We start from the raw sequence: 22,416 nt of genomic DNA, 5'->3' as shown, positions 1-22,416 counted from the left end.
AATCCATCTCCTCACCGATTCTGCACCAGTGCTTGGAGAGCTAATTGTGGCTGGGGACAAACACAAACTTACTGACTGATATTACTTTATATTCATGACCACTCACCTCACCTGGACCCAGGTAGCCACCCAGTAGTCCTACTACACTTCACTGGTCAAGTCACTCCCCCACTAACAGGGTAATTATTTCATTACTCTTTCTTTCATCTCTGGTCTCTAACATCTTCTCCTCTTCCTCACTCTATTGATGACCTGCTTTCTATTTCACTGAGAAAATAGGAGTAATGAGAAATACCACAGCCTCCCTCATCTGCTGACACACTGACATCTGTATCCACATACTTGGTCTTCCCTTCTAGTACTGTGGATGAACTACCATTGCCCTGATGCCAGCTCTCCACTGTGTACTCGATCTTACCCTGCCTGCCTACTAGAGGACATCGCTCCAACAATACTCCTTTTCTCTGTATCATCACCTTTTCTATCTTTACTGGATCTCCTCATCAGCTTTCAAAGATGCTGTAGCATCTGCTCTCTTGAAAATACAACCCTCCCTTGGTCCTTGCCTTCCACTAATCTATTTCTCTGCTCCTTCTACGGCAAACTCCTCAAAAGAGTTGTTTGTACTTTCTGCCTCTACTTCCTCTCTTTTCATCGTCTCTTTAATCTAGTCAAGTTTTTGCCCTTCACCTCCAGGTCTTAGCAGTGTCACTAATGACTTCCCCATTGCCAGATGCAATGGTTTATTCTCAGTCCCCACCCTCCTTATCAGGAGGATTTACCATCAGGAACATTTAACTTAGCTTTTTACTTCCTTCTTTTGGCTTCCAGGACAGCACTCCCTTTTGGTTCTCCTCCTACCTTCCTGGATGCTTTTTCTCAGTCTCTTTTGCCAGTTCCCCTTTATTCCAGTTAAGTAATGGTGACCCAGAGCTCTATCCTAGGACCTCTTATTATCTCTATCTACATTCATTACCTAAAAGATCTCACCCAAATTTATGGTGTAAAACTCCCTAATCTATATCTCCAGTCCAGATATCTCTCCTGCAATGCAGCCATCATTTATCTAACATCTTACTCAGTATTTCCTCTTGGATGTCCAAAATGTATTTTCAAGCTAACACTTTCAAAACCAAATACCCAGTTTCCTTTCCCCAGACTCACATTCCCTATCTCAGTAAGTGGTAACACCATCCTTTGCAGTATTCAGGTTAAAATCATTGGAGTCCTCCTGGATTCCTCTCTAACACGCCCCCTCATTCAACTGATCAGCAAAACCTACTGGATCTGTCTTTAAAAAACTGACTTCTCACTGCCTGGTCCAAGCCATATCATCTCTCACCTGCATTAGTAAACTGGTGCCCTTCACCTTTGCCCTGCTACAGTCTACTATTCACAAGTAGTCAGAGTAATCCTTTTCACATGCACATCAGATGTCACTCCTCTGCTCAAAATCTCCCATTTCACTCAGAGATCAAAGGCAGCATCCTTCCATGGCCTTATGTGACCTTACAATGTCTTCTAAATCTCCCACTCCTCTAGGACTCTCTGATATCATCTCATCCCTTTCCATCCCTCAGTCTACCAAGCCTCAATGACCTCCTTACTGTTCTTGAACAGGACAGGCAAGGTCCTGCCTCAGGGCCTTTGCATATCACCTAGAATGCTCCAAAGAGCCACAAGACCTGATTCTTTACTGCTCTAGTGTTACCTTCTCAGATGCTCAGATCTTCCCAATCTCCCTAAAAAAAAAAAAAAACCCACATCTACTCCTAGCATTTCCTAACCTCCTTCTTTTCTCTTCTGAATGTTTATCACCACAAGACATATTATATATGCATTTGTTTCCACCAGAATGTGTGCTCCACAAAGGTTGGGACTTTACCTGTTTTGTTCACTGTGGTAGCCCCAGTGACTAAAGTAGTGCTTGGAACATAGTGGGTGTTAAATAAATATTTTTTGAATGAATGATTAAATTAAAAAGTACTGTTCACCATTATCACCACAAATCAGCAGTGTTTATTAAAAATCTATTAACTACAACTAGGATTAGGTGCAATGGAAACTTCAGAAAAATATAAATCATGCTGACTCCTTCAACAAATAATCTGTTATGTATTAGTTAGCACAAGAAAAAATGAAATAGAAGTAAGAAATTTAAAAAACTTTGTAACAGGGCTTCCCTGGTGGCGCAGTGGTTGAGAGTCCTCCTGCCGATGCAGGGGACACGGGTTCGTGCCCCGGTCCGAGAGGATCCCACGTTCTGCGGAGAGGCTGGGCCCGTGAGCCATGGCCACTGAGCCTGTGCATCTAGAGCTGTGCTCCGCAACGGGAGAGGCCACAACAGTGAGAGGCCCGCGGACTGCAAAAAAAAAAAAAAAGAAACAAACAAAAAAAAACTTTGTAACATACAGTTGTATGCAAAAATTGTCCTAAAGTATATAGTCAGTCATTACAATTAGATTCTTCATCTAAAATAGTGCTTTGTGGTCTAGGTGCTGATATGAGGGGTAGACTTTAAAAGAAGAATTAAATTGCCTAGTAGCTATGGTTAATGTCGTTTTGAGAATACATTTCCATTTTGACTTGTGGTCTCAATACGTGTGATAAAAGAATTAGCCACAAACCAATTAACAACATGTATGTGGTTTTCTCTAACTGGAAAATATTCAAAGATGCCCTACTTACTACTTACACATAGTTGCCATTCTCTTATTTTCACATTTGAATACTTATTTACCATGAAGTTAGCACTCCTTATTACAAAGCCCTTGCATGGAACCCCTGTGCCATGCTCCTTCTCAGAGGGAGCTCATTTACTTCAAGCCATGTCCACAGCTGCCCTTCCCAAAGAGGTACAGTAGGCATAGTACCCAGGGCTAGCCATACTTTCAGGAGTCTACAGGATGTTTAATTGCATTTAAAATCACAGGAAAAAATGAACCATTAGGTCAAAGAAAATGGTTTAATATGTGATATTAATATAGTTGCTTTTATATCAGCAGTTGTGAAACATAATCTATATGAATATGTGTGTGTGTGTGTGTGTGTGTGTGTGTGTGTATATATATAAACATAAACATACCTACACACATATAAACTTTTTTATGTTAATGGGAGAAGGGGTCTATGAAGGCAAAAGTGCTTAGGGCCCATGAAAGTCATACTGTGGCCCTGGATGGTCTTGACTTTGTTTTAAAAAATTCTAAAAGTGAAACCAATTCTGATTCATTTTTAAGTAAAAGGTTGCCTTCTGAAAGCTAGCTAAAAAGATAGCATCAAAAAAATTGAGGAATAATTAATTCAAACCAACATAACTGGTGATCATAATCTTTTTTTTAAGTTTAGAGACAGAAGAAGAGCAAGAGTATCTCACTTCAAGTTATGTTAACATCTCCACTGATTCATTGCAAGGGGGCAAGAAGTATTTGGTTTGGGTCCAAGCTTCAAATGTACTGGGCACGGAGAAGTCAAAACAAGTGCAAATTCACCTGGACGATATAGGTAAAGAAAAAGAAATTCTGTAATGGCTTTACGAATAAACAACTAATTTGTTCTGACCTAATCAAATGAAGTTGAGATTTGAAAAGAGTTTCCCTAAAGTTCCTGAAGATCATGATACAGACAACAAGAATTACCCATAAGTCACTGCCTGAGACAAGCCAAAGATAAGTAAGGCTGCCATTGTGTTGTATATTCTTCCAGTCTTATTTCTACATGGGGTATGTCTTTTCACAATATTTACTGAGAACTTCTTATGTTTAACCATTGTTCTAAGGGCTAGGGAGAATGAGATAGACAAGGAAGATACTTCCTGTCCTAAATATCTTGCAATCTACCAGGCAAGAGGGAAAGAAATAAGGATTATAATAAAGTGTGATGAGTCTTATGTTGTGAGAAGTACAGCATACTAAAGCATTCTACTGTATATGCTATTTTGGAAGTTATGTTTTTGTTTGATTTTGTTTGAAAAGTTCTACAAAAAACAGAAAATTGTGGAGAATTATGTAGACATCTCTATGTACACCAGCCAGATTCAACAAAAGTTAACATTTTTTGCTTCAGGTATTTTAGAACTTGCCTTTAAAAAAACAATAATATAGAATACATATTTCTATTAATTTAACCTATAATCTTATTTTTAATTAATATCTTTAATTAGTCCCTTATTATTGTTCTCAACTTTTCACCATCATAAACTGCACTGCCATGGACAACCTTTTGGCTGAATTTTTGCATAGTAGTTGTTTTTTTCCTTAAGATAACTTCCAAAAAGTGATTGCCCTTGAGCCTTTTACAACTATATCGTAGTCCTAAAGCCAGAGTACAGCCAAAGAGCACCAAGTGTGAACCACCTTCTCTCTGGAGTTCTAGTGCCAATTATTCCTGTTTTTGTTATTAAAGATGATTTCAGTAGCTAACATTTATGGCACACTTTCTTCAGTGCTAACTGCTTTTACATACATTATCTTATTTAACCCTCACAACAGTCCTATTCTGTAGAAGAGATTATAATTTACACATGAGGAAACCAAGGCTAGGTGGCATTAGAAGTTGAGTTTGCAGAGCTAGGAAGCCTCTAGTTCTAGTATCCTCAACTCCTATCCTCAGTCGTTATTTAAAGCACACTGCAATGTGTCTGACAACTTTCCTGCTGATCAATGTTCTAGGGGATGTGGCACCTCTTGGGGCACAACACGGGTATTCTTTGGGGACTACTGGGGTCTTTTATTGGAACTAATATCTCAACGTCTCAACTAAACTGAACTATCTCAACTAATAAGATTGGTCTAAAAATCTGTCCTTATGCTATGAATATTGGCTTTGAAAACAAACACTGCTGACTATGGTGGTGAATAGTAACTCCATTGTACTGTATATTCTTGGACTTATAGTTCTCCACATTTTTGTAAGTTTACATTTTGAGGTAGGATATAGCCATAACATGCCCTTATCTTAAAACAGGTTCCCCTCAATGGATTAATGATGTTTAAAGGCTATTGTATTCAGTATCATTTTGGCAGTATCATTTTTAGGAACTAGATTATGACTATTAGTCTTACTGCTATTATTACCATTGTTATCTTATTATGATCTTAGTGTCATTGCATCCATTTATTGAACACTTATAGTGTTCCAGACAATTAACATGCAAATCACATTTAATTCTGAAAACAATCATGCATGGTACCACTGTGCCCATTTTACAGACGAAGAAAGAGATAAAATAATTTGCTCAAAGCACATAGCTAGGAAGGAGGAGAGCCAGATGTCATCTCAGACTTGCCGACTTGCTGTAGTTAACCAGCACCCCACCTCCCATAAAGGGAAAATCTCATCTGGCTGTCACCTCCAAATCTGCTTTTCACACTGAACCAGGGAGCCTCTTGTTTAGAGTTACTCCACCTCCTTCTCTTCCTCCTTTCTCAGTATCCCAAAATGCACTCTTAGAAACTCAGGTTGAAAAGCACAGGTTGACAGTGTAGGAGGCTACTCCCAACAGAGCCCCTAGGTTATTAACGGATGAACTATATTCATTTGTGGCCCTTTAAGAATGAGACATTGCAAGTTAGATATATGAACTGTTCTATGAAACTGAAGACAGGGAACTCTCTTGGGAGCAATTTCCACATAACGGCTATGGGATTGGTCTTTAATTAAGTTAGGAAGATATGCTGAAAGGCAGGGCTGAATTAAGAGTGCAGTAACACTGCCAAAATGACATGTGAGAGGAATGCTTAAACTTCTCTTATAGAGAAATAAGTTTCAATATGGAAAATGCAGTGCCTTCCAGCTGCCATCTTGAACATTAGTTCTCCCCACTGAATAATTATAAGTAAATACATGCTGTTAGAAAGACACCAAAGAACTACAATATGGTTCTTTATTTCAATATAAGTGGAAACTAAAGATATGGCATCTATGATGGAATTGACGGTTTTTTTAAAAAATGTAAGATCTAATGGGAATGTATGAAACCAAAGCAATGAGAGCAAAAATTCAACATTCTGAGTCTTCTGTAACAAACTAATGTTCAAGTACATATTACATAACATGTTTTTATTTGAAAAATATAAGCTCATTCAAACCTAAACCGTCAGATCTCTATTGCACCGATCTGCTCTGTGCTAAGACTCTATCTTAAACTCAACTTACGTTTCTCATAGGACTAAGCAGACTTTTGCTTCCTCCCCAGAATATCTCTTTCTGCAAAAGGGTCTCGGAATGCTTGTGCTGTTACGTCTGTGGCAGGTCACACTCAGAGGTGGGAGACAGGAGGGGGTAGGTAATTTGTAGCCTTGAGGGTGCTTAAATGGTCCCAAGTGGTTTCAGAGCCCTGGAGATCCACTTCCCTGACTCTAGAAATCTCTGAATTCTGATTCTCATTACAAGAAGCTTAAACTAGCAAAAGGAAACCACCTATGGAATTCAGATGATAAAACTTCAGTATGGTAAGCTCTTTAATTAGATTAATCCTGCTACTGCTACTTATGTTCTATACTGGGTTTAGCCCACGGATTTTATTTTAGGTCAGTGCTACTAGAAAGCAAATCTTTAATTTTTATATTTTTCTACAAATCATATATCTGTGCACATAATTTTAGATAATATTATTCACTGAAAATAAAACAAATTTCCCAAAGAATACTTTATAAACTTAGAATAAACAAAAAGGAAACTAAGTCATAGAGAATATTAAGCTGTAATAATGGCCTCTAAAAACACACATACAGGTTCTTGAGTTCTTTGTTAAGTAATACATCTAACAAAGTTATAGGTTTTCACTGTTCTACTATGCATATAGGAGAAATGGGAAATACCCATGATTTTATTCTGTTCAGACAGAACAAATTTACAAGAATTTACACAGTTTAGAAATACAGAGCTTCCAGTTACACCATTACACCTACTACAAAAAATAACTAGTAAGATAACCAATCAGAATGTCAGTTTTCTTTTGAAAATCATAATCACAGAACACAGCAATAATTTGTAAAGTCTAAGAGTCTTGTGAGACTCCTTGTTCAAATCATACTTTCAAGTACAGATTTATTTTAATAGATAACAAAAGTTAGCAATAAATATAAATATTCATACAAGTTTCCCTATGACACAAGAGAATAAAAATATTATTGTGAACGATCTTAATTTTACATCTTACCAAATTAGATTCTCTGAACTAAATTTAGGATGCAAAACATCATTTCTCCCTAAACAGATGCGGGAAAGAAGAGATATCTTCTTACCTCCTTTTTACATTCTTTTGTTAATAGGCCAGGCTTCAGAATTTCATTAGTTCGGAATACAGGGGAGTATGAGGTGGGAAAGGACAAGACAGAGCTCCATTTAACAGAAATGGAGAATGGGTGGAACAGAATTTTACTTAAGAACAGCAGTTTTCTCCTACATAATAGATTAGAAAACAAGAAAAATTTCATGTTAATTAGATCATGAGATTTTTTTTTTTTTGGTACTTTGAGTTTTAACATTCTAAATATTGATGAAAAAATATTGATTTCTCCCTAGGCAAGTTTTAAGCTGCTGGATTTCTGTTTTTGTTTTTCTTTAGTGATACCTTCTGCATCCATTATTTCCAGGGCTGAGGATATAAATACTACAGTGCCCAAAACCATAATCCACTGGAATAGTCAAACATCAATTGAAAAGGTTTCCTGTGAAATGAGATACAAGGCTACAACAAACCAAACTTGGAACGTAAGCTAACTTTCACTATTCTTTTGCATGTAAGTGAGTGAAAGAAAAGCCAGCCAATAGTCAGTGACCACAGTGGATGTATAATGATCTATTTTACATGTTTTTATCTGATTGTTCATGTAATATTCAAACCACTCTACTTTTAATAATGATGCTTCCAAATAGAGAGGTGTTTCCTGAAAAGGTCTCTTGCCTTTTGTAAACTGCTAAATAGACAAATGTCCAACTAGGACGGATTCATCTCTTTAGCTCCTTGTAATTCACTGTCTCCTAGGGTGAAATTTATATCAGTGATTATGAATATAAAATGTAAGTATTCTATGCTGAAATTTAACAGCCACCCAGGGAAATAAAATCTGTTCAAAGAACTTCAGATTTATGGGTGTCTCTTTTTAAATGAAAAATGTGCAATCCAAAATGTAAAATTTGTTACTATATTAGTCTTAGATGAGCATAAGGTAAAAAGTGAATGTCTAGGCAAACTAATCATCCTTAAATACCAATGGTAAGTTAGTAAGCGTCTTAGGAGAGGCATAGGTACAAGGTTCATTAATAAAATCGCATCACATGACAGCACCTGTGAACATTATAATAAAAACTCACTAATTTGAACTACAGGGTAACACTAGCCTGGCTGAAGAAAAAGTACCAATTTTAGTGTATTTGAAAACAAATGCCATTTTATTATTTTTAAGTACAATAAACTGGCATTTAGTCAAAATAATTAAGGAATGGAGTTTATGGCTTTGCTTAATTAATAGTTATGTGTCATGTATGAATTTACCAGTTTTCAGAGAGTTAAGTGAAATGATATGTATTTATTCTCTGGTGATTAGCATGGCTCCAAAGTTTTCATCATTCTGAACATGAACGATATTGGCTTTGCTGTAGAACAATATGTTTAAAGAGTGTCAAGAAAATGAGGGTAAAACTATACTGATTTCATGACATACTCTAAAGACTGCTCTTTAAAAAGAAATCCCGGATGCCAAGTTGTTTATTTACCCTTGTTAATGTACATGAGAAATGCGATCTTTTAGTTGTTTAGATTACACTTGGATGCAAGTCCATGTTCTGCAACATTTGGTCAGTAACCAAATGAAGAGCCTGCTGGACTTCGTTGACTAAATAACTGCGGCATTTGTGTGCACAGCAACCCCATGCTTGAAGCCTAGGACGAGCAAGATTAAAAACTGCACAGCCAATCTTTTGCATATGTGGAATTTAGGTAAATTTGAAAACAACCCAAATGAAACTCTCATCCTAGATTCTGAGTGGATGAGGCTTTACTCTAATAAGACACCTGGGTAGTGTCAGGGTCATAGGATGATACTGAGAAGACGAAATTTCTTTATTTGGCATAATAAGCTATAAGAATGTTTAGAAAATAGAAAGGAGTTACAGTATCAGTATCCCTGAATAGATTTTCAGAAACCAACTGTTTTCTTGTTGAAATTCTTGTTCTCTGCTCCCCTTGGTGGTGCTACATATGCCACTGTGAGACTTGGTAACTCAGAGGTAAATCCGAGTTCCCTTTTCAAAACCTTCTCTTTATCAGAAGCAGGCAAATGGAGGAGCTGAAAGAATATTTGCTACCTCGTTTCATCTTCATCACAATCTTTTATGATAGGTAGTATCAGCTCCATCATCGAAATGAGGACACAGGGCTTGAAAAGAGCTTAAGCCAGGTTCTCCAAGCTTACAGAGTTAGTAACTTAATGCCTCTTACAGACCGTACATCACTTTGGGCACCCCAAAAATGTTGGGAAAATGAAGGAACCAGTTTCAATTCAATATGTGTATCCTATCCCTTTTACCATGATTCCTCCAAATGTAATTACTCACACAGATGACCTAAGTCCAGTTGGTAACAGCCAGAATGATGCTTTGTTTTTTACATTTGTTACCCATCAGTTTCATCTGGATCATGCATAAAATGTTGTCTTTACCTCCTTGTAAGGAGACAGGAAGCGAGAGTCATGAAGAGTGGGCAGACACAAAGGACTACCGATTTGTTCTTCCACCTCAGCTCTGCCTGCATCAGATAACTGATGGAAGGAAGCTCTTCACTTCAAAGTGGCAGACAGCTATGCACAAAGCCTTGTGGCTAAGCACATAGGCTCTGGAGTTCAAAGCCTGGCTCTACCACTTTCTGGTTGTGCAGCCTTGGGCAAGTTCCCTAGCTTCTCTGGGCCTCATTATTACCACACCTAAAAGAGGGATAAGATAAGCACCTACCTCATATGGTTTGGGGGATGATCAAATGATGGAAGAAGCTAGCCCAGAGCCTGGAATAGAGTTAATGTTCAGTAAATGCTGGCTGTTACTGTTCCTCTTCATCTTAACCTCCAGGAGAGCCATGCAGCAGGTGTGGTCGAGCCAAGGATGCCCACCTGAAAATCAAAATCAGTGCATTGAGGGTGTTTTCAGCTGTTTTTAGCTAAGCTGCATATAAATTACGAGGTATTAGCCAGTCCTTCAGGTGAACCTTCAAGGCTGACACCATGGGGAGAATACCTACTTGTTGGTTATCTTCACGGACTGTCTCCCTACCTCCCTGGCATCCTTGCCCACTTCTGTGTACCTTATCTCAGGAACATTTACCATGTTGTTTGTATTTACCATTTTACACGTGTATTTTCCCATCCTTTAACTATGAGTCCCTGGAAGACAGGACTGTTCCATAAGCATTTTTGTATTTCCATTGATATTTATAATGTCTGGTTCACAGAGATAGTATTTTGACACATTAGCTATTAGTATTATTATTATTTGCCTTTAATGGTGCCAACAGCAGTGATAGTAAAGTAGGGAAATCCTGACTAGAAGTTCAACTGAATGGATTAACATTGACTCGAGTCTCTGATTAAGCTAGACCAGGGTATTGGCAAACTTTTTATTCAAGGGCCAAATAGTAAACAATTTAGGCTTTGCAGGCCATAAGATCTCTGTCCCAACTATTCAACTCTGCATTTGTAGCATAAAAGTAGCCATAGGCAATATGTAAATGAATGGACATTGTTGTGTTCCAGTAAAATTTTACTTTTGGACACTGAAATTCAAATTTTATATCATTTCCATGCATCATTGAAATAGTCTTCTTTGGATTTTCTTTCAACAATTTAAAAAATGTAAAAACTCTTCTTAGCTCATGGGCTGCACAAAACCAAGCATTCACTTTTTTCCTGGAATGGCTAATAGAACAGCAGGTAGATAGCCAAGGTTCAAATCCTTGGCCTTTGCATTTCAAAAGTATAAATGCTAGTATAGGACAGAAGACTTGTAAGAAAATGTGATTAGTCATGACTGGCTCTCTCAATCCCCATCCCCCTTCCCTCTCACACCAAAGACTAGATAAAGATTCCTGAGCAGAGAGAGGGGGAAATGGGTGAGGGGAAGAGGTTGGTAAGGGGGAAGAACAAAAAGAGTTTAGACTTGGGTGGTTACTGAGCAGGACCCCTCATCTGGGCCATGCCCCAGGTTGGAAGTCAGAGGAAGTTGGGATTATAGAACTCTGAATAGGTTGAGATTCTCCCCTTCACCCAAGGATGCTCCCAGAAATTTAGGTGTAATCCTAAGAAAAGAGGTACCTCAAAATGATGGAGATTAAGTTTCTAGGCCTCACGCCTTCAGAATTGAGGCTCTAAAAAGAAAGCAGCTGCTATAAAAATAAAGTTATATTTCTGGCCCTTGAGGTCATACCCTCTGCATAGGAACACAGTTAGGTCCAGCTCTCTCAATGACTACTGTAGCCTCTGAAAGTATCATTTTGAAGGTACCATCTTCAGCTTGCAAGGCCCTAAGCAGGCACCTGGTTGGCCTCTTAGTAGAAGCAACTGTTAACAGTTCCATAAAATTCTTCTTTCTATTTTAGAATTCTGGCTGTACTTTAGGGTATTTCTCTTCTTAGAGGACTTATCTATAAACATAATGGCAAGAGACATATTGGAGAACAGCAACTCCCCTCCAAAAGAAGCTCATATGAAGCAGGGTGCATATGGAAGTCAAACTTCTGGCACTAATAAAAACTCTCCTGGCACAGGAGATCAGCTCAGTGCTCTGTGACCACCTAGAGGGGTTGGATAGGGAGGGTGGGAGGGAGGGAGATGCAAGAGGGAAGAGATATGGGAACATATGTATATGTATAACTGATTGACTTTGTTATAAAGCAGAAACTAACACACCATTGTAAAGCAATTATACTCCAATAAAGATGTTAAAAAAAAAATTTCTCCTGGATCCCAGTAGCCTCTAGGGGCCTTCAGTCATATTTAGAAGAGCAGAAAATTTCAAGGGCCGTGGGTAGAAATGTGGCTTACGGAAACTCTGAATGATATCTTTCAGGAAACGTGATATCCCAAAACAGATATGTTTATGATTTTTACATTTTCAATGCATTGCAAGTTTTAAAGATTTATGTTAAGACTGGGTTTTAACATTAGAATCTCTAAATGACGTGTATACCTTGTTGTGTGTGTGTGTTTTAATCATGATAGTTTTAACTTTCTCTTTCATGGTGACTGTTCTCTCCCAGTTGCTGAATAAATGCATTTCTAGACTTTTTTTTTTTTTTTTTGCGGTACGCGGGCCTCTCACTGTTGTGGCCTCTCCCATTGTGGAGCACAGGCTCTGGACGCGCAGGCTCAGCGGCCATGGCTCACGGGCCCAGCCACTCCGCGGCATGTGGGATCTTCCCGGACCGGGGCACGAACCCGTGTCCTCTGCATCGGCAGGCAGACTCTCAATCACTGCACCACCAGGGAAGCCCTAGACGTTTTTTATGTTTACGTTTCAATTGTGCTTCACTTTTTTCAGTAGATCCACTATTACGACACACTAAGGTGCTGCGTAAATGCCTTGGTTTTTCTCTCCCATCTGAACCAGCTTGTCTGGGGGTCCTTTTTCATTATATTTTATAGCAGGTTGTAGTCCCAGAAAAATGATTTTTAAGTTTATCCCTCAGCTACTTTCTTGCTTATCTTCCATTGGATTTTCACGTTTCAACAGTCTTAAATGTTTTGTTTTGTTTTCTCATATATATATATGAGAAAGGATATATATATCCTTGTAGAATGCATAGATCTGCAATAAGGACCAATTTAACAGCTTAGTTTGTAGGTAATTTTTTCCAAAAGTCATCATTCACAAGTGAAATTATTTCATCATTCAGGAAGAATTATTGATCTAAATATGCAACTGCAGAGAAAGAGAGAGAGAGAGGAGGGAAGACTGAATTCAAACAATTGCTATTATGTCCCCCTTTCTCCCACCCTATTAAAATCAGCTGTTACAAAATTAAGACTATATTACATTTTGGAATTTCTTGATATTTAAAAGCTTGAAAGAGTTGTCAAACACTAAGCAACATGTATTTCACTTTTAAGGTTAAATAACACGTATTTGATTATCTTTGGCCATCTTTTATACAAAGTAGCCTATTCCTCTCTGTTTTCCCAGGGTCCTGGAACATAATAAGTGTCCCATACATTTCTGCTAAATGGAATAATTGTTTTAAAAGCACGGTGCATCATATCTTTATGGTATTTCACTATGGTTATTCATCCATTTTAGGTTAAAGAATTTGACACCAATTTTACATACGCGCAACAGTCAGAATTCTACTTGCAGCCAAACACTAAGTACGTATTTCAAGTAAGATGTCAAGAAAAAGCTAAAAGGTACTGGCAGCCCTGGAGTTCACCCTTTTTTCATAAAACTCCTGAAATAGGTGAGTGTATTTATATATTTAATCTCTTAGGCTTCTCTTTTGACTTCTGTCTCTTTTCTAAGTATATATTTGTTTCTCCTTAATTTCTATCAAAATCGACAAAACTATTCTAGGGCAGGTGATAACATTTAAATTGTCATTTTCCTTTGATTTTGTTAAGGCTGACTACAGTTTATGTAATGGTTCTCAAACATTTCAGAGCATAAAAACCACGTGGGGGTGCTTGTTTAGTATGCATGGGATTACGTAATTCTCTTCTCAATAAAATCTAGCTGAGCTATTATCTTTAGGTATTTTCCTGCTCTTAATATTATTCGTTTAATTTTCTAGTCATTTACACATTGTTCAATAAAATCTTAGCCAAACAGACTCAATTGTAAGCAAATAATAAAATAAATCTATAGTAATTTTCATAATACTCCGTAGTGGCCCCATTATCCTGAAGATGTCTCCCTACTGTAGGTAGCTTATACACTAGATTAAATTTTTTTTTTCAGAACTGAAGTACTTAATTGTAATCAAAGCATTGTTAATAGCGTTCTTACTATAATACAACATCTTGGAATTGTGTTTTATGTTTTCAAAACACTTTGACATACATTATAAATATTGATGGACACCAAATAAGCAGAAGGTGCCAAGAGCCAGACAAGCTAAGAAGTTCTTTTGGTGCCCCCTACTGCCAAAATCTCAGAAACACATTATTAAGGGAATCATTTACAATACGGGTTATCAGTTCTCTTTTTTTAAAGTGATTTTTTAATTTAAGGTATTCTGTTTTAAGTTGATATTGTTAAAATTCTTAGGACTTTAGATGCCATTTTAGAATAGTCAGAATTTAGTTGATAATCTATTTTAATGAAATCTAAAATTGTTTAGCAAGATTATTCAAATTGATAATTAACATTTACTTACCACTTACAACGTACCACTATATAGAAGCTTGTTTGATCTTTACATTAGTCATATTTGGTAGTATAATTGGCATCATTTTACAAATGAGGAAACTGAAGCATGATTTGCTTCAAGCATGATTTGCTTTAACAGCAGTTAAAGGAGAACACAAGTTTTCTTACTCACCACCAGCCCTCAGTAATCTCATCAATTTCTTTCTTTAACCAATTACAGTTGACCCTTTAACAACATGGGTTTGAACTCTGCGGATTCACTTATACACAGATTTTTGTCAATAAATGCTACAGTACTACACAGTCTGTGGTTGGTTGAATCCACGGGTGCAAAACTGGGATGTAGTGGAACCAAGAATACTGAAGGCCAACTATAAATTATACGGGGATTTTTGGCTGTGTGGAGGGTCAGCACCCCAACCTCTGTGTTGTTCAAGGGTCAACTATACATCAAAGTGGAGGAACAGCTTACTAAAATATCCTACAGGTTCAGTACAGTCAGCTCTCCATATTCATGGGTTCCACATCCACAGATTCAACCAACCACAGATAGAAAATATTTGGGGAAAAAAAGCCTGGAAAGTTCCAAAAGCAAAGCTTGAATTTGCCTCACACCAGCAACTATTTCCATAGCATGTACATTGTATTTACAACTATTTACATAGCATTTACATTGTATTGGGCATTATAAATAATCTAGAGATGATTTAAAGTATACGGAAGGATGTGCATAGGTTATGGGAACATACTACTCCATTTTAATTAAGGGACTCGAGCTTCCTCGGAGTTTTGTATCCGCTGTGGGGGGGGGGGGCGGTCCTGGAACTAATCCCCCATAGATACCAAGGGACTACTGTATAGGACCACAAATGTTCTCCTTTAAAAGTAAAGGCCGTAAAAAAAAAAAAAAAAAGTAAAGGCCGTAAACCTCACATAGAAGGAACAGGAATATCAGCTACCCCGCAACAATTCTAAATGTAAAGTCTTTGTTTCCTAAGGGGGAGAAAACCACTTAAGAAGCAAACATGCCAGTTAAAATGAAATATCCCTGAAAACTTGCATCTATCCATGTTTAACATGTTAGCTAAGAGGAACCATAAACTATTGTCTTGGTACAGATTCCTTTCTAAGACACATTAAAGAAGAAACAGGGAAAGTGTGTTAAGGAAAGTACTAGTATTAAATCTTTTCAAAAATTTATCTCTTTTTATCTATTTGTAAAAGCAATGTAAGTCTGTTGTAATATGCAACCTAGACATAAGTGTTGTTTACATTTTAATGGATTTAATACTAGTTTTTTCCTATGCACATATTTTTAAATGGTTGATGCTGTGGTATATGTACTGTTTTATATCCGGATTTTCTTACTTAAACTACTTTGTTGAATTTAAAAACCTATTAATGGGTGCATTCCAGTTTATGGATGTAGTATAATTTAATCATTTCTCTATTTAAACAATATCTAGGTTATTGCATTTTTTCCGTTATCAATAAACTTCTTTGAATAGCTTTGTATATGAACTCTCCTTACGTCTTTAGGTCTTTTTGGATCAAGAGTTAAGCACATTTTAAGATGTTTGATGCAAGTTGCCAAACTGCTTTTCAGTAAATCTTTAATATCAATTTCTTTTTAAAAAGGTATCCATGAAAAGACAGTAATTCATTTAAGTTGTTCATGAAGTATTCATGTATCCTCTACCATGCACCAGACACTTGCTAGGTACTTGCAGAACCTCAGTGAGCAAAGGAGACAAAGATCCCTTAATTCTAGAGAAGACAGTCAATACAAAAGTATAATAAAAAGTATATAACATTATAAATATAGAAATCAAGCAGTAAGAATCAAACCTCACAACTGAAGTTTGAATTGTTTCATAACCAACTTGTTTAATAATGGGGTTTTTTTGGCTAAACTTTCCCAGTCATTAAGGTTTATTTATTTATGAAGAAACACAGCCCAGGCAATACTTCACCCTCCATGCAGGAATTTCCTGGTTTTGTTCTCTAAAATTCTCATATGTGTATCACTAAACTGATTCATCCTGAAACAATGTGTTTCCAAAATTATGCCCAGATGGCACAGCAGGACAAATCATGAAGTAGGTACGGCTTTTCCTGCAGGCTCCTAGCATTCTTCTGTACCACTTTCCCTCTGGACAGCGCCTTTCCTTGGTCTTTAAAAACCTGGTCTCCAAAAGAAACCAAAGGAACTTAATTATAATAAGGGTTAAATGACGTATTATCTTTTCCTTCCTTAGAGTATTTAGACTTCAACGGAAAACAAAGCCTTACACAGTAGTCCCCCCTTAACAGTTGGGAGATATATTCCAACCCCCCAGTGGATGCCTGAAACCACGGATAGTATTGAACGTTATATACGTTATTTTTTTTTCCAGTACATACACACTTATGATAAAGTTTAATTTCTAAATTAGGCACAGCAAGAGATTAACAACAATAGCTAGTAAAAAAATAGAACAACTATAACAATATACTATAGTAAAAGTTATGTGAACGTAGTCTCTTTCAAAATATCTTGTGGAAATTTAATGCCTTTTGCATCTTAACTAAGCACTTATCACACTCTATAGCTGTAACTTTTGCAGTTTCAGGTATGACAGCAAAACTAGCACAAATTTCTTTTTCCCTCTTCACAATTTCAAGGATAGAAGATTCATTCTTACCGTACAAGTTAGCAACCTCAGCATAGGATTATTTTTCCTTCCTTAATAAGTTGAGAACTTGCATCTTTTCACTTAAAGGAAGCACTTTACGGCTTCTCTTTGGCATATCCAAGTTGCCAGCATCACTGCACTTGTACTTTGGGCCATTATTACGTAAAATATGGGTCACTTGAACACAAGCACCATGATAACCAAGACGGTGTTCTGATAACCAAGATAGCTACTAAGTGACTAACAGGCCAGATCCGTGGATGATTCCCATCTGGGGTGGGACAGAGCTAGACAACGTGAGATTTCATCACACTACTCAGAATGGTATGCAATTTAAAACTAAGAATTGTTTATTTCTGGAATTTTCCATTTAATATTTTGGGGCCCAGCTGACCAAGGTAACAACCCAAGGAAAGCAAAACGTTGGATAAGGGGGGACTCCTGTACTAAAAAAGAAAAAAAAAAATCAACCTTAGTTGATTACTTCCTCTTGGGCTTTAACAATCACATAGGAGAAACTTCTCTAGATTAGAGACTCACATTTTTCTACACTGGTATAATAACAAGAGGCTAATTCGGTGACTGAATCCAGGTGACTTCAGAATAATAAATAATATAGCTAACATTTACTGGATGCTTATCGTGTGTTGGGCACTGCGATAAGGATTTTACTCATCACTGCAGCCCTATAAAACTGTTATTCCAACTGTGCAGATGAAGAGATGAGGCTCAGGGAGGTTAAGCAGTTGGCTGAACATTATAGAGCTGGTAAATGGTAGGGCCAGGGCATAGCTCAGGCTGTAGGATTCCAGCACTCATCCTGTAGCTCTACTGGTCTCCTTCCTAAGAGACCTAGGAGGGTCCCATGTCAACCTTCCCTGGGCCACCTAACCATATTCTCCTCTACACATTAGCTAATATGCCAACATAACTTCATTTAATGTAATGCTTGTTATGAAATGCAAATGAATGAGAGAAGAGGGAACTGTAAGATGCTATCAACTATTTCTACTTTGGCAAAGAATACAAGATGTGGAAGCACGTTTGGGTTAAAGTGATGAGAATGAAACAATGGAAACCTTGGGATAGGATAGTGCAGTCTGAGATGAGGACAAAGTATACACGGGAAAGGTGACCTTGCCCAAGACAAGGCACCACAGGGAAATGTATAGTGTGTTTTTCCAGCTGGCCCTGGCTCAGGAAAATGTCCTGAAAGCAATGTTTCTCAGAGCAGGGTCTGTGGACCATCTACATTAGAAATGCTTGGTACTAGTTTAAAATACAGACGCCTCAGCCTCTAGTCAAGTGATACTTCTGCAGCGAAGTGTAAAAACCAGTGTTCTGGAAGTTGGACACACCCTTTAAGAGGGAGAAGTGTCATGAAGGGTGTGGGTAGGACATGTGGACAGAAAGGAGGAGAACAGAGTGCCCAAGCCATTGCCTTGGTAAGAGTGGTTCTGGGGGCCAGAAAAGGGTGGGCACATGAGAGTCTCAGGCCACTCTCTCTAGTACTGTCCTGTTCCCTCTCTATTCCTTTTCCTCCTGCCCACCGCTTTCTCAGTCACTGGGCACCCCAAGTCTCTTGGCAGCCCAGGATCCCAAGAAGCACGGGATGCAGGACCTAGGCTCCAGTAAACCATCACATCCCATGTTACCCCCTCTGCCTACACCCTCCCCTGCCTCTGGGTGTGAGGTTTCAGCAGAGGCTCTGAAAACCTCCAGGGGCTGCTGAAATGGCAGCTTCTAGACCACCAACCTGGATAGTCGCTGTAAAAATTTCTGGGGTCTTTAAGCAGTACAGAAAGAGCCCCAAAGGGGAAAAGATGGTTTGTCAGCATAAAAAACCAACACTGAAAATGTGAACATGAATTCCCTACTACCAATGTGAGGAGAGGTCTTCCAGGCAGGAATGTTTTTTTTTTTTTCAATTCTGCATTGTAATACAGATCCCTTTGTAATGAAGAAAAGGTAGAGGCTTCTCTAATCCCTTTAAAGACAAGTCAGAAGCCTGAGGGAAGGGCAGTCACATTTCATAATGACTAATTAACTTGCTTGAATTGCAACTTGCAGTAGAAAAGTTTCCCAGAGAAATCATATTCTTTTTTTTTTTTTGACAATTCTCCAGAGGAAGGCAAGTATAAGCAAGATATTAAACCACATCGTACTTTGTTCTCACAAAATACTGTTGTTGCATTACCAGTGACTCAAAGATTCTCATTAATTTTCCAGGACTTTTAGTGGCTTTTTAGCCACTAAAACAAATGTTATATCAATGGAACCAAATATAGGTGGTATTAAATATAATGCAAATTAGGAGTGGCACACAGAAAGTACTCTTGCAAAAATTCTGTTATTTGTAACTAGAGATTTCTGATTCATTCATATTGAGATGGATTATAAATTTGTAGATTTGTGGTTACTAAACTGGGTTAAACATATACACAATATTCCTTGAAATACTAATCATTTTAGACCCTTCATCTGGATTTATTTAATCTTTGGGTCCTGTCCCTAATAAACCACCAGGGTTTTGTAGAATAAAAAGCAATTCATAAGAGTTTCACAATTTCTCTGAGGTTTGCAATCCGGTAATAGAGAATAAAGATTATGCTTTTTCATGAGGAAGTAATAATCTCCTGTATTAGTTTCCTATTGCTTCTGTAAAATGTTACCATACATTCAGTAACTTAAAACAATACAAAGGTATTATCTAGTAGTTATGGAGGTGAGAAATCCAAAATAAATATCACTGGGCCAAAACCAAGGAATCGGCAGGACTGTGTTCCTTCCGGAAGCTCTAGGAGAGAGTTTCAGTGCGCTTTCCAGACTCTAGAGGCTGCCTGCATTTCTTGGCTTGTAGCCTCATCTTTCATCTTCAAAGCCAGAAGTATAGCATCTGCCAATCTCTTTCTCTGACTCTGACCCCCCTGCCTCCTTCTTATAAAGACCCTTGAAATTTCGTCCCTGTAATTTAGGATAATCTCTCCATCTCAAATCCCTTTTGCCATATAAGGTAATCTATACACAAATTCCAGGGATTAGAGCATGGTCATCTTTGTGGGGTCATTATTGTCCTACCATGTCTCCTCACCTAACCACCCACTACCAACAATTGCAATTTTTACCAACTACACAAGTTTTCACTGCGATAGGTGCAAGCAAAAGAAATAAAATCTGGTTCTCTTAAGCAGAAAGAGAATTATGGGAAAGAGAGCTGGAAAGTAGTAGAAAGGCTGGCAAAATGATCACGGGCAGGATCCAAGGCCTGCAGGAACTAGAACCACAGCCAAAATCGCAGCCTAGGAAGAATCTGGTGAGAACTCTGCAGCTGGCACTGTGGTCACTGCCACTGCCTGCCCTGTGCCCTGGACACTCCACTGGTGCTGCTGCTACCAGACCCTGGATATAGCTGCTGCACCCATATTGGATTCTAAGCGATTTCCTGGAGCTGTGTGTCCTGTGTGAGGTGGGGAGGAGGGCATCTGATGAGCTAGGCTCAGGTCATCTGCTTGCAGCTACTTGCTGGCTGTGGGGAGAGGGGGCCTCTGCTCCATTGAGGCTACCACAGTGGGAAGCCCTACTGGCCTCCTACCTACCCTAGGATGCCCACAGAGTAAGTCCTGGTGCTGGGCAACTGAAACATGGCAAATGTCCACTAGACTGTTCAGACTCAGGAACAGGAACACGCTGGCTTGACAGCAAGGTTGCACCTCTGAAGAATCCTAAACCACTGGGTAAAACTTGGAAGCTGCCTATTCTTGCACATAGAATTTTGCTACACTTTGACATCAGACCCTCACCTCTGTGTGGTCCATGTCACTCAAGAAAATGTCTAGGTGGCTGCTGCTTTTTACCTTTTCCTTCTCTTATTCTTTCTCTTTAACAATATGATTGCCATATACATATTTCTTACCTTCTTTACTCTCTATGTACCAAGTACTTACAGCCTAGGAATATAAGCATGAAGACGGTCCCTTGAATATGCCTAGGCACGACCTCCTATCATTAATATACGAGGATAACACGGTAACTCATGAAATGATTCATAGTTTGACTTGTTTTTCGAGGTGTGATAAAGAGTTTGTTCTGATGTATTGTTTTCTCTGCCCTGGGCTTCTGGTGCCTATTTGATAGGTCTGGCCACTGTCTTTTGCTTTGCCATCTGACATGGACTGGGGGCAAATCTTCACCCTTGGCCCAATAATGTTGAATTCCAACCACAGAGCTAAATTGGCCTAGGGAGGGCTTCCCTGGTGGCTCAGTGGTTGAGAGTCTGCCTGCTGATGCAGGGGACACGGGTTCGTGCCCCGGTCCGGGAGGATCCCACATGCCACGGGGCAGCTGGGCCTGTGAGCCATGGCCACTGAGCCTGCACATCCGGAGCCTGTGCTCCGCAACGGAAGAGGCCACAGCAGTGGGAGGTCTGCGTACCGCAAAAAAAAAAAAAAAAGAAAGAAAAATAAATAAATAAATAAATAAATTGGCCTAGGGAGATAGCATGTAAATGCTGTGAATAGCTGAGAATATTAGAAGAAGGAGAATAGAAAGAAATCAAAAGGAGATGTTTATGTTTTAAGAAAAACAAGATGAAAAAAAAACCCTTCACTAACTTGAAAAACACACCTTTAATATGGTTCCTCTTTCTTAAATATCTAGAAACTTCTGAAAGAGAAAGATCTAGAAAGGTCCCTGTGTCGGCTCTGGTCAAACCTCTAAGAAGCAGGCCTTGATCACTGTGGCTCTGACACCAAGACTGGCAAGGACAAAAATAAACAAAGGAGCATTATAAAATGTCCATACCCTTTGGCCCAGTAATTCCACTTATAGAAATCTAGCCTTAGGAAATAAGCAGAGCTATGGAAAGGAGTCTTATGTGCAATGATATTTATTTAAAAGCTAATCATAAAAGTAAGAATTTGGTAACAATCTAAAAGTCCAATCATAGCAATAGCTAATGCTTATTAAGCTTTTAATTTGTATAAGGCATGGTACTAAGTGCTTTGTATGAACTATGTCATCAAACCTCATGAATGAAGCGTTGTTATTACCCAATTTTACAAATGAAGATACTGAGTCACAAAGCAGTTAAGCAACTTGCCCAGGGCCAAGCAACTCCAAGTGGTAGAGCCGGGATTTGAACTGAGTTTCATCTGAATCCAAAGCTGGTTATTTGAAATCACCAAGCTATACACTTTTTTAATGGAGGATGATTGAATAAACACAGTACAAACATCATGAAATATTAAATTGCCATTAGTATGATGATTTTGAACAATTTTTAAAAAAATTGTAAAATGTTCATGATATAATATTAAATTTAAAAATCCCAGACACAACATTTAGTGAAGAGCATGATCTCAACTAGGGTACAGATATACACAAAAGACTG

The 22,416-nt window shown here is 38.3% G+C and overlaps 1 protein-coding gene and 1 long non-coding RNA gene across 2 annotated transcripts in view; one reads left to right on the top strand and one right to left on the bottom strand.

Annotated features, from left to right (window-relative positions):
* Window positions 1-22,416, bottom strand: part of LOC132593822 (uncharacterized) — an 82,447-nt gene that overhangs the window by 857 nt on the left and 59,174 nt on the right. Inside the window, exon 2 of the long non-coding RNA XR_009559719.1 lies at window positions 9,955-10,109. This is a non-coding gene — a long non-coding RNA (uncharacterized lncRNA). The remainder of the gene's footprint in view (window positions 1-9,954; window positions 10,110-22,416) is intronic.
* Window positions 1-22,416, top strand: part of IL23R (interleukin 23 receptor) — a 53,236-nt gene that overhangs the window by 17,566 nt on the left and 13,254 nt on the right. The window contains exons 4-6 of the mRNA XM_030865889.2: window positions 3,344-3,504; window positions 7,571-7,716; window positions 13,288-13,444. Of these exons, the coding sequence (XP_030721749.1) occupies window positions 3,344-3,504; window positions 7,571-7,716; window positions 13,288-13,444 (464 nt within the window). The remainder of the gene's footprint in view (window positions 1-3,343; window positions 3,505-7,570; window positions 7,717-13,287; window positions 13,445-22,416) is intronic.

The sequence above is a fragment of the Globicephala melas genome, chromosome 1, assembly GCF_963455315.2.
Source record: "Globicephala melas chromosome 1, mGloMel1.2, whole genome shotgun sequence".
In the NCBI taxonomy this organism is placed as follows: Eukaryota; Metazoa; Chordata; class Mammalia; order Artiodactyla; family Delphinidae; genus Globicephala; species Globicephala melas.
The sequence above is the reverse complement of the archived record's forward strand: the minus strand, read 5'-3'. Positions and strand labels throughout refer to the sequence as shown.